Below are 18165 nucleotides of genomic sequence, written 5' to 3'. Positions count from 1 at the left end.
AAATCTACAGACTTTGCTTATCTAATTATTTAGTAAAATATAGTACACTACTACATTACAAAACTGAAAATAAAGTACTATACAGAACAACAGAAGACAAAATAAACTCAAATTATGATAAGCCAAAATGAAAATTTCCTTAACCACATAGAAATGATGTTGCAGACCTTTGAATTAATAGATGTTTATTTTTAATCATGACCAAGTTGCCAACTAGTTGCTATTAGTGTACAAAACCTTTTAAAAATGATGGCTAAATATTTAGATTAGATATGCATACACAACTCCCCCTCACCCCTCACCAGAGTATGACTACTCCACCTCCCCCTTACCCAAAGGCTGTACAGTAGTTATACTGTGACCAGAAAAAATATACATTTTATATTTATTTATACATATAGCCAGACACTTACTCTTTATTATATAGTAGAGATTTATTCTAAACTAGAATCAATTTATTATTGATATCATGACCCCAAGTACCAGCCGAACTCAGTTGAGTCCCTTGTCAGGCTGGGAGGAAGGTAGAGAGGAGAGGTCCCCTTTTTTTCATTTGTTTGATGTCAGCTACCCCACAAAATTGGGGGAAGTACCTTGGTTTATGTATGTATGACCCCAAGGGAGCGAACAGTTCCACAAAGAAGGAACCTGGGAGAATACGAACGTTAGGGGATGGTGCTGTTTTCTCTTTGGAAAAGTGAGAGGCGAGATAAGCGATCCATCTGTGATTTTATTATTTAAGCAAAAGGAAGTATGCATACTTTTTGCTTAGAACTTTGCCATCTTACAAATAGATTCATCTTAAGATTGAGACATGAAAGCATTCTACTGTATACAGTACTGTATTTCCATTTCAAATGATATAGAAAAAAATTCTGTCCATCTATTCCTTATATTTCTTTTTCTATACTTTTATCAGTTTAAAGCATTATCTCTGATGTCTAAATATAAAAAACTCCTTGTAATATTAAGCATATAAAATTATATTTTTCTACTCTTGGATAATACTGTAGGTAAAAAAGTAAAAAGAGGAAATAATAAAACCAAAAAATTAGGATAGATACTTTTCTGAGAACTTGCCTTTCCTCCCTTTTGTATTCTAATTAACATCAAATGCCTCCTCCTCCCTGGCTTCTTCCTCGTCCTCTTCGTATACCTGAGAATCACGTAACATTCCTGAAAGAGAAAAACAGTAAATAATGACATTTCGAGATGACCAATTCATTTACCAAAAAGTAAGACTATCCAACGTTAAAAAGATTTCTCCCTGCGCTCAATCACATGAAGGGTGACAAAATTTGAGATCATTTTATTGAAATCCATAAAGGTAAATGCAACCTTAGGAGTCAATGATTATACAGATGATAAATAGGGCCATCTTAACTCTAAAACTAACCACCGGTGATCTCTCACATTCTTCAAGAAAATAGTCCAATTCTCATGTTCCTAAAACAAGATAGTGTAACAACAACCAGCCTAAGGCTAAGTTTCTCAAGTACCTACCCAACAGTATCTGTAATGAATAAACTTGTCCACTTATTGGATTTCATATCTACTTTGGGGAAATTTTGATGATGGAGAGCAAAGCACAGACTTAGTGTATAAGGGACACCCATGGTTTAAGCTCTATTGAACCCATCACAGCACCTTCAATGCTGAAATTTGTCTCACAATCGATGGCACATCATCACTGAGAAACAATACTGAAGACAATAATACCTAGGAGCTTTCTTTGCATCTAACCAACATCTTTTTACTTGAAGCAATACTCATACACCACCCTTCCCTACACAAGTCTAGTTAGGAGGAAAGGTTTTTATGAACCACACAGTACCTCCCAAAATAGGTTTTTCTTTTGTCAGAACCCCTTTTTTGGGGGAGTTGTTAAGGTGCAATGTTAGAGTAGACTTGTGAATCCTAAAGGGCACTTCATCTACAATTAAGCAAACACCCAATTATGTGTGCATGGGCGAGAAAATAAACTAAGTCAGCCACTCGCATCATTAGGGAAAACCTCTCTGGAGGAGCTAGATGCTTGTCAAGGAGATTCTGCTAAGGGACCTGTTTGATGGGTCCCTACTTCCATTAGATTTTCCATTGCGCAAGCTGAGTAATACATATGCATGTTGCACTGCTTGGATTTGTCTCAGGTGGTATCTTATAGACACTGTACAGTATATCCAGGCCAGTCCGCAAAGAGTGATTATCCCGAAATTGCATATTAGCAAAGAATATCTATAAGAAAACCTTTTTTTCTTATCGTAGGTTTGAGGGACAGAGAGAGGATCAGCTTTTTTGATAAGGGAGATCATTACAATAAGGGTAACCCCTATAAAAAGGGACTTACTGGTCTTGGTATTTTTAAACTACCTTCTGAAGACATAGATCTCTACAGATATAATCAAATGATAGATACTGGACAGAGGTTACCATTCCAACACTGTGAAGTTGTGATAAAAAGAGGATTCTGCCTCTGAAGAGGCTTTTCATTTTTGGCCAAAAATAGTAGACCCAGAGTCACAATACGGAAATGGCCATAAGTAATGGTGATAAACGCCTGTTCTCTACATAATGCTGCAAGCTCACTAACTCTTGTTTCTGAGACTAATACTCTAAGAAAAGTGGCCTTTCGGAGTAACACTTTTAAAGAAATAATATCTAATTTTGCAAAAAACTTGAGCTCTCTTATCAAGAGACCAGGACATTGAATAAGTTGGTAGGGATGGTCATTGTAAAGCAAAGGACTGAGTACAGTGAACCCTCGCTACTTCGCGGTTCGACCATCGCGGATTCACCACTTCGCGGATTTTTTCCATAACCCATATATATATATATATATATATATATATATATATATATATATATATATATGTATGCATGTATTTATGTATATATGTAGGTATGTATATGTGTATACATATAAATATATATATATATACACACACACACACACATATATATATATATATATATATATATATATATCTAAAGTAGGAAGATGTGATGTAGTTCTAAGGGAAAAGTATGGGAAATATGTCTGGGTAATAAGCAAAGCTCTACCTCCAGTTTGTTTCTACATTATGATCAGAGATAAATGTAAACAAAACATTGGTTGCCATTTTTTATCGTGCTTTTTAGCATGTTTAGGAAATGCATGATATAAAATCACCTTTAATATTTGTGCCTGTTTTAGTTTAGGGTACTGTAGTACATGCATCAAGTGTTCTGTACATTAAAGGGTAGTTTGTTAACAGTACTACGTACAAGGGAAGGTTTTAAAAGTCTGAATATACATGTTGAATAAATAGGTAAATATGGTGTCACTACTTCGCGGATTTTCACCTATCGCGGCCGCGACTGGAACCTATCTACCGCGATAAACGAGGGTTCACTGTACTCCTATAAAACATATTCGTCTACATCCATTACAAAAGCCCAATTGAGAGGTTCTGTTAATGCACATTGTATGACAAGATCGTTGAGGACTTGACTTTCCTATATACAAAAAAGTGAACTAAACAGGCAGCCAAGAAGTCCAGGGTTATTTGGCACAGAGACCTATCCATTTGAAAGGCCATCATGTCTTCCACATCAACTAGTATTGTCCAATGGAAGAAGACTTCTTGAAGCTCATCAAATTTTTGAAGTATATACAGGAGAAAAAAATCAAAGTAAGAAGGTTCTGGGTCAGAAAGGAAGAGGTGAAGATATTATGACTCCTTGCTCTCTGATACAGCCGTAGTGCCCGAAGAGGGTGAGGCCTCAGTCTCAAACATTGGAGTAGTGGAAATGACAGGCTGTTCAGCCAGTGTGAAGGCACAAGTACAGCTGTCCCTGGCAAGTCCTGAAAGATGTCTGAAATCTATGAAATTATACTCGGAAGAAACAGATAAATCAAGGACCATCTGTTCCAGTCTAGGTTCAAGGTATCTTTTGCTAGTGAATGAGAATCCCCATTATAGTTACATAGAATAGAGGTTTGTGATTCTCTTTTGTTGCACAGGTTTACTTGAAGAGCTGGAATAATCTCAAGGATCTCTTGGAAGAAGTTATGATCTAAGGCCACTCTGTGTCTAGGGTTGACTGTCTAAACAGGATGTCCACTACCACATTAAGGGAGCTAAAAAGGTAGATCAGAGCTTGTAAGAGGTTTCTGCTTCTTGCCCTCTTTGGAGAAAGAAGCCGAGGGAATGGATCCCTTTTAGATTTCTTCTTACAATGGCTATTAAATTTCTCCCACTGGGATGACCATTCCATACAAATCTCTCAAGATGAGGATATGGAACACCTCTAACCTCGACATGAGGGACATTAAAGATGAAGATTTTCCTCTACCCAACTCATGAAGGTACCAAAAGGACAACCTTCAAGGCCAGGACAGGTTTTCATACATAGAGAGGCACTCGTGATCACAAGAACTGAAGAGGAAAAGCACAGTGAGGACAGCGATTGAGCTGATGTCCGTTCAGCACAGCGACTAAGAGTGAAGTATAGATTGAGCCACAGGCTTCTACAAGCCTACCCAGCACAAGTGGGAGTATAGGGCAACCATATAATGTAACCAGACCCACAAGGATTCCCTTAATTTTGGTCATAACAAAAACAATATGTAGAATGTAACCCCATATATATTCGCGTAGGAACAAACATACGTTTTAGCAAGATGTGGGATATACTGATCCAGCTACCAAACTCTGTCTTCTGCCTCATAATCTAAATGTCATATACAGCAACTGAATAGCCTCGTTCTTTTGTATGAAAATTTCCGTACAATGTATACGTTATATATGCTGTAAAAACCCATATAAAAACTCCTACTCCTTTTTTTATCATATTATCACACATAAAATTCAACTTACTCTGGATCAGAGGAGTAGAATCTAGGTCAAGAGTCCTTAGATTTATTTGCGTTTCATCCATGGCTATTCCAGTTTTAGCACTAGAATACTTCTCCACCAACTCCTGAAATAAATGGCAACATGACATGAAAGTACATCATGGGTATTAAAAAAACGCTGTTAAGAAACACCATTACACCATATTACAAAGATTCATACACACAAAATATTAGCTAAAAGTTCAAAAGAATATAACTCTTTGCAGCCTTTTGTTTGCCATAAAATTTCCATGTTTACTTGAGCTATGAAAAACTATTTGAAAACTTGCAAATAATTATTTTGTAATGTAATTTAATTAGAACCAGCCACATCTTTCCATTAACCAACACAGTACAAGACTATTACAAAATAAAAATCTCACAACTTTGCTAATGCTCAACTTCAGATCAAAGGCAGAACCAAAAATAAAGCTTAACTATAATACTGGTGCAAAAAGATAGGGGAATGAATGAGACATCCCCCAACACGACAAGCATTTGCCTATTTGTGGCAAAAATGCGTGTGCCAATTGCAAAGGGATGAATATTCTTCTGAAAGTTTAAAAGACTTTAGTTTATCAATGAAAGATTAATATTTTAACATTTTTCAAAACATTCACGTGACAAAAATCTGTTAATGCCAGTTTACACGGGGATAGTTCACTGGCGCCAGTAACTAGCAGGGAGTAAACTTTCCAGGATAGTAAGCGTTTGCACAAGGACGCTTTTCCATTGTACAGGGCTAGTTTGCTGACACCAGTAAACTATTCCCGTGTAAACCGGCCTTTATGCTCTTCATGCCGAACAGCTATTTAAGGAGGCATGTACAGTGGTGCCCGAAAATCTAACTTAATTCATTCAGGTCAAGTGAATTCAGATTCAAGAAACTAGGATACCTAATAGATATATATATATATACAGTGAACCCTCGCTACTTCGCGGTTCGACCATCGCGGATTCACCACTTCGCGGATTTTTTCCATAACCCATATATATACAGTAATATATATATATATATATATATATATATATATATATATATATATATATATGTATGCATGTATTTATGTATACTGTATATGTAGGTATGTATATGTGTATACATATAAATATATATATATATATATATATATATATATACACACACACACACACACACATATATATATATATATATAATATATATATATATATATATATATATATATATATATATATATATATATATATATATATATATATATATATATCTAAAGTAGGAAGATGTGATGTAGTTCTAAGGGAAAAGTATGGGAAATATGTCTGGGTAATAAGCAAAGCTCTACCTCCAGTTTGTTTCTACATTATGATCAGAGATAAATGTAAACAAAACATTGGTTGCCATTTTTCATCGTGCTTTTTAGCATGTTTAGGAAATGCATGATATAAAATCACCTTTAATATTTGTGCCTGTTTTAGTTTAGGGTACTGTAGTACATGCATTAAGTGTTCTGTACATTAAAGGATAGTTTGTTAACAGTACTACGTACAAGGGAAGGTTTTAAAAGTCTGAATATACATGTTGAATAAATAGGTAAATATGGTGTCACTACTTCGCGGATTTTCACCTATCGCGGCCGCGACTGGAACCTATCTACCGCGATAAACGAGGGTTCACTGTATATATATATATATATATATATATATCGGATTTTCACCTATCGCGGCCGCGACTGGAACCTATCTACCGCGATAAACGAGGGTTCACTGTATATATATATATATATATATATATATATATATATATATATATATATATATATATATATATATATATATATATATATATATATATATATTACTGTACATGAAAATTCAACTTCATTTTACCTAAAGCATCATATTCTATTTGGAAGCCTTTCTGGCTAGTTTAAACACAAGCATATTTTTGGGCTCAAGCCATGGCGTCCTGATGGAAGGTTCCTGTTTGGTAGCTTCCTTGGGTATAAGACTACTAAGATATTCCCAGAGAATTTAACCACAGGTTATCACAGAATTCTAACTTCTGGAGCGAGTATCTCAAAGGTTTCCCTTTAAGACATCGTAATACAACAGGGGACACGCATGTCTGATCGTGCCACATAGCTATCTCCACCCCGAACAGAGTTAACGCTTCGGTGTGTAAGGGCTGAGAATAGCTGGGAGCCGTTCCACAGCTAATCTCACTCGTGGCTACTACTGATACTCGAGACGTAAACAAACGGACGCCATTGCTCTAATGACGTCACGCGCGTCTTTATCCTTTGTTTAGTAGCTGCCCTACTTAGACGGATTTTCCCTTGTGTTAACTTTATCGCTTTGCATCTTCGCTATGTCGTTACCTTCAGCCTCGCCTTCTTCTGGAAAGTTGAGTACAAGGTTCCAGTATTGTTTAATTAAGCTCTGGCCGTAAAGTAAATATTATTTCGCGAAATAAACACAAGCATATTATTATTATTATTGATTATCATCATCATCATCATCATGAAGTGAGCGATTGGTTTCCGGTGAGAGTGGGGCTGAGACAGGGATGTGTGATGTCGCCGTGGTTGTTTAACTTGTATGTTGATGGAGTGGTGAGAGAGGTGAATGCTCGAGTCCTTGGACGAGTATTAAAACTGGTAGGTGAGAATGATCATGAATGGGAGGTAAATCAGTTGTTGTTTGCGGATGATACTGTACTGGTAGCAGACACAGAAGAGAAGCTTGACCGACTAGTGACAGAATTTGGAAGGGTGTGAGAGAAGGAAGTTGAGAGTTAATGTGGGTAAGAGTAAGGTTATGAGATGCACGAGAAGGGAAGGTGGTGCAAGGTTGAATGTCATGTTGAATGGAGAGTTACTTGAGGAGGTGGATCAGTTTAAGTACTTGGGGTCTGTTGTTGCAGCAAATGGTGGAGTGGAAGCAGATGTACGTCAGAGAGTGAATGAAGGTTGCAAAGTGTTGGGGGCAGTTAAGGGAGTAGTAAAAAATAGAGGGTTGGGCATGAATGTAAAGAGAGTTCTATGTGAGAAAGTGATTGTACCAACTGTGATGTATGGATCGGAGTTGTGGGGAATGAAAGTGATGGAGAGACAGAAATTGAATGTGTTTGAGATGAAGTGTCTAAGGAGTATGGCTGGTGTATCTCGAGTAGATAGGGTTAGGAACGAAGTGGTGAGGGTGAGAACGGGTGTAAGAAATGAGTTAGCGGCTAGAGTGGATATGAATGTGTTGAGGTGGTTTGGCCATGTTGAGAGAATGGAAAATGGCTGTCTGCTAAAGAAGGTGATGAATGCAAGAGTTGATGGGAGAAGTACAAGAGGAAGGCCAAGGTTTGGGTGGATGGATGGTGTGAAGAAAACTCTGGGTGATAGGAGGATAGATGTGAGAGAGGCAAGAGAGCGTGCTAGAAATAGGAATGAATGGCGAGCGACTGTGATGCAGTTCCGGTAGGCCCTGCTGCTTCCTCCTGTGCCTTAGATGACCGCGGAGGTAGCAGCAGTAGGGGATTCAGCATTATGAAGCTTCATCTGTGGTGGATAATGTGGGAGGTTGGGCTGTGGCACCCTAGCAGTCAGCTGAACTCGGCTGAGTCCCTGGTTAGGCTGGAGGAACGTAGAGAGTAGAGGTCCCCTTTTTGTTTTGTTTCATTGTTGATGTCGGCTAGCCCCCAAAATTGGGGGAAGTGCCTTTGGTATATGTATGTATCATCATCATCATCATCATCATTATTATTATTATTATTATTATTATTATCATTATTATTATTATTATTATTAACAGCCAAACTACAAGCCTAGTTGGAAAAGTACTGTAGGATGCTATAAGCCCAAGGGCTACAACAGCGAAAATAACCCTGTGAGGAAAGGAAATCCGGAAAAAAAATAAACTAGGAAACAATACTCGATGTTGAAGCACAGTGACTGTGTATAGGCATTGTTTCATTAAGAAGATGAACCAAAGAAAAGGTTTAAACTTAACCAGAAAGAAAAAGTTTTTGTCAGTGACATTGAAATCTTCCGCACAACCCCACCCCTGCAATCCAGGATGTCTCCCTCATCATCCAAAAACTAATTTGCTCATTAAAGGTAGGAGTTCTCTCATAATCTACCCCCAATAAATACTAAGTTGAATATGAACTTACCTTAACATTTTCTCCTTGGACCACACTTGATTCAAGAGGTGTTGTAGTGCGAGACTTCAACTCTACATCTTGAATGTGTCCAAGCATACTTCTTATGTTTAATTCCTCCACCTGGAAATGAAATATTTTCCATTATGCTTTGGAAAAGACTCAAAAGATTCCTGCAATTGTGAATAGTAACTGTATTGCATAAGATTGATAAATGAGCATCAAGGATGTGCCATACAGTGGCCTAAAATTTAAAATGTACTATAGTAGACACAAATACATGATACTCATTTCTCTTAAACAGTATCATCTAATACTTAAATCTGTAAAATGTTACAAAAAGAAAAATATATACAATATATCTTTGATTATAAAATCTAATGAATTTAAAATAATGTCGCCACAATTATAAAGCACATTACACACTTTTAAACTACCTAATTGTTTCACCCTATGAATAGGACCAGCAAAATTGTTGAATATCTGAATATTGTAACTATAATCCCTACTAGATACCAAAAATACTCAATAGACAAAATGTCACCATCTCACTGTTACAAGCTTTTCTCTCTGGTTCTTGAAGTCCATCAGCTACTAAATTATTTAATATTAGTACTGTAATAGGCAAATGATCCTTGAAGAAACGCAATCTTCTTTCATCACGAGCTCCAGTCTTGTTATAGAGAACTGTATTATTATTATTATTATTATTATTACTACTACTAGCCAAGCTACAACCCTAGTTGGAAAAGCAAGATGCTATAAGCCCAAGGGCTCCAATAGGGAAAAGTAGCCCAGTGAGGAAAGAAAATAAGGCAATAAATAAATAATGAGAACAAATTAACAATAAATCATTCTAAAAACAGTAACAACGTCAAAACAGATGTGTCATATATAAACTATTAACAATGCCAAAACAGATATGTCATATATAAACTATAAAAGACTCATGTCAGCCTGGTCAACATAAAAATATTTGCTGCAACTTTGAACTTTTGAAGTTCTACTGATTCAATAGTGATAGTTTTGTCTTATGAATTTTTGTGAATACATCGCTTTTCTCATAAGCTATTAAGAAAACATGTTTCAACTATATTGCCTATGCTTGTGTGTATTATTAGTATAATGTAGGCATATTACATCATCATCATCATCTCCTACACGTATTGATGCAAAGAGCCTCTGTTAGATTTCACCAGTCCTTTCTATCTTGAGCTTTTATTTCAATACTTCTCCATTCATCATCATCTACTTCACACTTCATAGCCCTCAGCCATGTAGGCCTGGGTCCTCCACTTTCCTTGTGGAGCCCAGTTAAAAGTTTGGTAAACTAATCTCTCTTGGGGAGTGCGTAGAGCATACCCAAACCATCTCCATCTACCCTTTACCATAATCTCATCCACATATGGCACTAGAGTAATCTCTCTAATAGTTTCATTTCTAATCCTGTCGTGCCATTTAACTCCTGATATTCTTCTCAGGGCTTTGTTCTCAAATCTACTAAATCAGTTGGAGATATTTTCATTGTCATACCATGACCCATGTCCATACAGTAACACAGATTTCACTAAAGTGATATATAGCCTGATATGTATATGTAATAAAATAGTTGTAATTTTTCAATGGTCTGAATTTCCCCTCGATGCAAATGGGTCTTAAGACCATTAGTATTCCATTAAATTATGTATGGAATAAACATTATGGCAATGAAGATTTCTTCTGCCAGATTGTTATTTTTGTTTATTTTGCTGCAGCTGGGTGTCTGTTTAACTGTTTGCATTAACATTTTTTTATTAGGTTTTGGTTCTTTAGATATTTCCTGATTTTTACTTCAACTATGAATTGGATTATGGTTAAGTTTTTCTATATTTTTTTTTCAAGATAGAGAGAGGGCCTACTGCAACCTTTCTATCAGATGAACAACACATACAACCAGCATTATGGCTTTCTAATTTACAATCCAGACTTTTATTTTTGCTTTTCACAGTTTTCAATCTGATTATTAATTCTATGTACAGTATATTTATGTTTTTAATGTCATGAAACTGAGATATGAGGATTTACATAGATTCACTATATAAAAACTCCTCTACCTTGACCATCAGATCGCAAGCAGCCACGCCTCACCTCGACTTTAGTCTAGACAAAGATCTGTAAAGCCTCATAATTATGTTTATAGAGTAACTCTAACTATTGCCAAGGTGGTTGACTGGGATCTCCCAACAGCTCCTACTTCCAAAGAGGGCATGACAGAACATTAAGTTATATAAGGTCTGGCAAGCACTAAATTCTGCTGTCCTAAAATGGTCTGGAACGGAAGGAAAATCGTCAATCAATTGGTTACTGCCTACTTAAGCATCCCATTTCCTAGAGAGATAGACTTCACAAATACCTTCAAGTTCTGTGAATCCTTCGCATTCTTTAGGATTTACTCATAAAAAGGGATTACATTCTTTGGGCAAGGTGAAGTCTCCTTTAAGCAACATTTCTTATTAATTTTGATGCCATTCTGACTAAGAAGGGCATTTCTTGGCCTAGCATCATCATTCCAATCACTGATGCATCGAGCATACTGTGGTCTTGAAGGAAACCCCAAGTCTCTGAGACTGCCTCTGCCCAAGTGTTTAGGACAGACTTTTACGGAATCAGGATAACCTATTTTGAGATTAGCTGGGAGTGTGCGGCAGAGGGCAAAGTCAAGGAATCGGGGCTGGGATAAGGAGGGCGCATAAGCTTCTTCCCCTTGCCAGAAGTCAAAGTCAAGGATTTTTCCAGGCTTGCAGCGACAAAACCACAAGTGAGGATCAACAATCTTCTACTACAGTAGGCAAGAACTCATTGATGGTCCTCACGTCAGGTGCTCCTTCTGCAGGTGGAATGAGGAGGACAGAGCAGGAAAAGTCCTACAGGTCCTAGCATCTTCTAACACAGACAGATTGCCATCAATTCCTAAGGAAAGCCACAACTTCCTCAGGTCCAACTCCCTGCAAACATCATCGTCAGTCGTCACAAAGGTGGGCGAACATCGAGGTGGAGGTAAGGGGTATTATCTTGGGGGAAACTTGACACTCCTACCTCTCATAAACCCTGTTCTGAGGGCAAATGGAGTCTCCTTCCTTCTTCACTTTTCCTCCAGTGGCCTCGGCTCTAGAGGAAGCGGAAGAAGGTGCAGCAGTTCGAATACCGGAGGGTGAGAGGATGGAACTAAAGAGCTTCTTCGGAAACACCTTAAGCATATTAGCATCTGAAATCAAAGTCTCTCTCTTAGACTTCTTCCTCCTCCTGCCATACTCAGACCACTGCAAAGGAAGCCACGACCTACACTCGCCACAGTAGGATAACTACATGCAATCATGCTGACTAGGCAAAGGATACAAGAGATGGAGGTCCATAGACGTCCAGCTCATAAACCTTCCACAATTGAGGCCAAGCTTACCAGGGGAGACATGCAAGTCCATACGTGGGGTTTCCATCACAAGCAGAGAGCAAACAAACATCTGAAAAGAAAAGGCCGAAAACGATCAAAACTGCCGATATTAAAGATCCAGAGTATGTCAGTATTAATTGGCAGCTGAAGTTAAAAGCGATTGACCAGTGGACTGTCGACTGGGCAGAGCTTACACACCATCCAGCAGTAACTACCACCACCTAGCTAAAAATTTTAACGGCTGAGTTTCTATTTAAGGACAAACATTTGTATTCATGTAAGAACAATAAAGTACCTCCTTAACATTCTACACAAACAACATAATACAGTTTACATTAATTTTCAATTTTACTCTATTATTTTTCTAGATTATAACTTTTCTAAAGTAATTTATTAATATATGAGGAAATTTACTTAAGTAACTTTACCTGTAATCTGTTAAGTGTATTATGATACATTTCAATTGTCTTCTTAATAGCAATTTCTTCTTGCTGTAGAACCATTAGTTCATTCCTCTTCAACTTATCTTGAGAAGACATCTGGAAAAAATTCCAATGTTGTTCTAATTACTTATAATTAAGAGATTGGTAATATGTTATAAGCAAAAGATATCAACACAAAATGTAACATATTGATACTTGATTGGGAGTCACTATGCTGATAATCTTGAAGCCAGGCTGCACATCCTCAAAAAAATAAAAAAACTTAAAAAGTAATTTGTATTTTTCCCAGTTATACAAGCCTGAGATCTTTAATATGAGTAGGACCTCAGCAAAGCTGGAATGACTGTTAAGCATTTTAACGAGGTGAACAAAGCTGGCCGCCTGGTGGCTGGCAGTGCTACATTCTGTAAATCGTATCCAGCATTGCACGCAATATGTTAAATTTCACAAGCTTTCCTTCCCTATCCAGTGGGAGGACATTTCGTGCCTCGAGTCAACGAATCAATCTATAACGTTTACAACCCTTACAGAAGGCTAAAATTACTGTCATATATTTGCTGAGACCGCATCTATAACGTTTACAACCCTTACAGAAGGCTAAAATTACTGTCATATATTTGCTTTGACAGCATCTATAACGTTTACAATGCTTGAAGATGGCTAAAATTACTGCCAGATCTTTGCTCAGACAACTTCTGTAAGGTTTACAAGGCCTCCAGAAGGCTAAGATTATGCATTTAGGTGCCACTTTTTGTAGTAGGTAGAGAGGGTGGTCAGGGTATTTGATATTCTTTTATTCGATGGTGGTGAAGGAATCCAATTGTGTGGAAAGGCACATTGCATGGTGGTTGAGGTGGGTATAAAAGGTCCTCAATTTACAATCTTAATTGGTTCCAAGAAGCTGTTTGTGAGTCAAATTGTTTGAAAGTTCAATTTTGCTTAATTTTGGCCTATGATAAGCCTAACCTGAATTCCATGCCTATGATTTCCAGCTACAAGAGTCAACAAATAGTCAAGTTTCATATGAAATAGATGTCATGTTAATACAAATGTTTTGCTTACTGTATTGAATTACAGTATATAATACTGTTTTATCACAGTATTCCCTTATCTTATCTAAGTTATTTTCAATTGGATTTGAGTTTGTATCTCTGGATGTTTGTAAGTCAAAAGTTTGTAAGTTAAGGACATTCTGTACTGTAACTTAAAAAGTCTAATTTTTGTAGGGTTAATTATGATTTGTTTCTAAACGTAGTAAAAACCTTCGACCTTTAATAGCAGACGCATCCTTATAAGAGAGAACTCCCTGGCTTGATTACTGACCCGGAGAAATGTCAATGTACTTTTGTTCTGTAGAAGAGAAAGCCTTGACTTCCATTAACCTCCTAACTACCTGTACCCTACAAGATGTAAATGTAGGCTACGTTTGCGGTGAGCTGTCAAACAGTGCAAGTCATCCGAACGAAAACAGCGAACACTTACAATACAGTTAAGCTGTACTGTAGTGATAGTACTGTACATATATAACAGTAATATACACTACAGTATCATTTAGTGTTATATTAGATATGAAAAACAGTGTTTTGTTGTTATAAGTGTCTTGATGATGACTGTAGTGTTACGAACTGTACTGTACTGTACCATAGCCTTACCGTATCCAGTACATAGTGTGCACATGTACTGCATACTTACTGAAATGTCTTCATTCAATTTCCAAATACTTATACTGTAATTGAAACCAAGTAAAAACAATATTAGCCAGTACTTAAGTAGGCAATGGGCAGCGAGTTAGTAGGGTTAGGAGTTATCACACCCTCGGGCAGCAAGTATTCACGGATTCTCTTTCCTTGAACCTGTCTCTGTTACCTAACCCCACGAAGAGTGGGGACTGACTTATTCCCAGATGCTCCATCATCTGTTTGGGAGAGAAGTAGCAACATTTGAAGGTTAGGTCAAGGCACTGCAATCGATACGAGATCAAGAGTTGTAAGTACTGACATTTTTACTCCTGTTATGGGATAATTTTTGACACATACTCCACCAGGTACAAGAGCGAGCACAGGTAGCAGAAGCAGAGCATACTGATACTTCTTCCCAGTATGGGATAGTTATTCCCTATCTCTCTCCCAAGAGAGAGATAGATTATCCAAGAAAGGGGAGAGAAGGGTGGCTTCCTTCATCCTACACCAACAGTGCATGTGCTCAGCCACGTACAAGAGTTGTGCGTGCTAATGTTTCTTCCTGTTATGGGTCAAATCACAGCAATTACTCCTCCTGGTGTGAGACAAAGTACTGGTAATAGGCACGTGAACACCCACACCTAGTACCCAGACACTTCTCTGGAATTGTGCGTTACTAACATCTCTACCTGCTATGGGATAACTTTAGTCACTCACTCTTAGAAGGGAGGTTCTTGTTACTGCAATGTCTCTACCAGCAAAGGTCACCTGGACATCTTTGAATAATGCTTTCTACTCATCCTTCCTCATGAATTCACACCAAGAAGAATTTAAGGAAGATGAGGCAGAGGAGATGGAAGAATATGAAGTTTGCCTTCTCAGAGTCATGCAGGCCAATGACAATACCCCAAGGGGAGAGAGACCATAGGGGACTCTTCAAAGAGACAGCACCTCCAGCTGAAAAGTCCTTAGTGCTTTTCCAGTGTCGAGAAAATACAGAAGGCAAGGGGGGCGCCCCTTCCTTTGACACTCAGGGGTAGCAAAACCTACCTCCAACAGATCACAGTGATGTTTCTAAGAAATACAAATTTCCTTAGGTTTACGCTGTTGTCTTCATCTCTTCTTCATAAGGCCACACTAGCAAAGGAATAAACAGCAAACAGCAAGACTCTCTTAACTAATATCTACCTCCACGGTTCCTTAGGTAATTTGAACTGTTTTGATGAACTTACGGTAATTGTGGGAAACCAATATTTTTAAACCTTTACATGTTTTAAAATTCCAAAAGTTATGATAGAATAACTAGATTTTAAAAGGGAAACAAACCCAAGAACATCATCTAACCTAACATAGGAGGCATATCCTTACCTACTTATGGTGTGGGTAGTATTCCCCCATTACGAACCCCCTTAGACTGTTTACCCTACAACTAATTCTCAACCTTCTGTTTGCTTCTCAACCAGCTTCACTCCTGGTAAGGTAATACAGTAGTAAATTATATTTCGTAACAACTACCTTCATAATATCACATTTCAAACAAAGCTAAACATTTTCCTCCTTAAAATAATTGATTTGACCTAGCCTTTGTATATCAGCGGCCAGTTCCTCTCGCGCACATAAAAAATGGACACCAACTAACCTAAGCGGTAAAATTATATTTACGTTTTCTGTAGGGAAAAGCTGTATTTTTAGTATGAGAGCTTTACCTGTCCATAACTATCGTAAAATCACCTAATCTCCCCCCCCCCCAGCCTAACCTACAAGCCGTGTTCTTAACTACTTACCTAACGGGGGGGGGGGGGGGGGGGCCTAACGCACCCATGGGACCCCCCTCACATTGCCATATTCTTAAGACTGCCGTCATCATACATACAGGTGGCCACTATCATACATACACCCCGATTTGACAATAAAAAGTTTAAAGTTTACACCTGTCCAAAGTCCCAAGCAACTATACACACCTTAAAAGTACCAATAAATACACCCAGAATTATTATATTCTTCATTAGTGATATTGACCTACAGTAAACATTTACCTGAAAGTAAATCTTAAATTTTAACAGCCATATCTAACTACATTAAAACAATACTCTTATTGGGGAGTGTGCATGATAGCGGCCACCTGCATGTATGATTCCAGTTAACTTAGAATACGGCAGTGTATGGGAGGTCAAAGGGGGGGGGGGGGGTTAGGCCCCCCGTTAGGTAGGTAGGTAAGAACACTGTTTGTAGGTTAGGATAGGGGGGAGAGTTGAGCTTAGTTGGCCCATATTTAATTCACAAGGGAGAAACTAGTCGCTAATATACAAAGGCTCCATCTTATTAGAGAACGAATTTTATTATATGTGTAAGAACAAATTAGAATTTGATGTTTACTACAGTATAGACAGTAGTATTGGTGCACACGTAAATATTTACTAGTCATGAAAGTAAAAACTAAATATACACAGGTTACTTTGGTTGAAGTATGCACATATTAACTTTATCTTATAGCTAAAAACAATTAATGAAAATCTTAATTTCCACCATTTACCTTCCTTTATACCTTAAAATAAATTGAAATGAGTACATTCGATGATTCGAGTAACAGCGGCAGAGGGTAATCAGTCAAATGAGGCGGTACAGTAGTATTAGATTGGCTAGTAGACTTTGTAAAGGCTACCCTACGTGATTTTTCGTTAATTTTTACTTTTTTTTTTAAATTGCTTTTGTCCATTTAACATTTCTTTTCCGACTTTCCTCAATTTATAAATTGTATTCTTAAATTTGAATGTCTTCCTCATTTACTATCTCAAACAGTAACAGACTTTCCTCAATTTATAAACTGTATTTTTAGATTTGAATGTCTTCCTCATTTGCTATCTCAAACAGTAACAGACTTTCCTCAATTTATAAATTGTATTCTTAAATTTGAATGTCTTCCTCATTTACTATCTCAAACAGTAACAGACTTTCCTCAACTTATAAATTGTATTCTTAAATTTGAATGTCTTCCTCATTTACTATCTCAAACAGTAACAGACTTTCCTCAATTTATAAATTGTATTCTTAAATTTGAATGTCTTCCTCATTTACTATCTCAAACAGTAACAGACTTTCCTCAATTTATAAACTGTATTTTTAGATTTAAATGTCTTCCTCATTGGCTATCTCAAAATCTCAAACAGTAACAGACTTTTTAATTGTCTTCTTTTCTGTGGAGGTACATGTGCAAAATGTACTTAGTTCTTTTGATATTTATTTTTTTTTTTTGTGTTATAATAAAAAATCATCATAGTTCGTTCGTCCTCTTCTCATAATGTATAACTTTATTTAGTCTGTGCTCTTAAAACTATCTCTGAATCTTGGCCATTTTCATTGTGAAGATTCAACTTCCCGGTTGTCTTTATTTGTCTTTTTTGTCTTGATTTATCTTCTCCATGATAAATTGTTCTTACCTCTCTTTTTCCGTGTTTGTTTTACTCGTCCAATATAACAATAAACCATAAAGGTACAGTAGTAGGTTGGCCGGGCACCAGCCAACCGTTGAGATATTACCGCAAGAGAGTCATTTGTTTCTTTGGCAGGCTAGACAGTACTACATTGGATCCCCCCCCCCCTCTCTCTCT

The 18165-nt window shown here is 37.2% G+C and overlaps 1 protein-coding gene across 4 annotated transcripts; it reads right to left on the bottom strand.

Moving 5' to 3' along the window:
* Positions 1-362: 362 nt before the first annotated feature.
* Positions 363-17288, bottom strand: LOC137656937 (snRNA-activating protein complex subunit 5-like). Of its 4 annotated transcripts, XM_068391296.1 has the most exons (6): positions 17103-17288; positions 12864-12974; positions 9021-9131; positions 4860-4962; positions 1081-1176; positions 363-648 (listed from the first exon to the last, which is right to left on the bottom strand). In XM_068391296.1, exons 1-5 carry the CDS (start codon positions 17271-17273, stop codon positions 1100-1102), a joined length of 573 nt encoding a protein of 190 aa, XP_068247397.1. In that variant the 5' UTR covers positions 17274-17288; the 3' UTR covers positions 363-648; positions 1081-1099. The 4 variants fall into 4 exon arrangements, with proteins under 4 accessions (XP_068247397.1, XP_068247395.1, XP_068247398.1 ...); XM_068391294.1 differs by having other exon boundaries at positions 363-1176; XM_068391297.1 differs by having other exon boundaries at positions 363-1176; positions 17091-17226.
* Between the last annotated feature and the right edge of the window lie 877 nt (positions 17289-18165).

Source organism: Palaemon carinicauda, chromosome 18, assembly GCF_036898095.1.
Source record: "Palaemon carinicauda isolate YSFRI2023 chromosome 18, ASM3689809v2, whole genome shotgun sequence".
In the NCBI taxonomy this organism is placed as follows: Eukaryota; Metazoa; Arthropoda; class Malacostraca; order Decapoda; family Palaemonidae; genus Palaemon; species Palaemon carinicauda.
The sequence above is the reverse complement of the archived record's forward strand: the minus strand, read 5'-3'. Positions and strand labels throughout refer to the sequence as shown.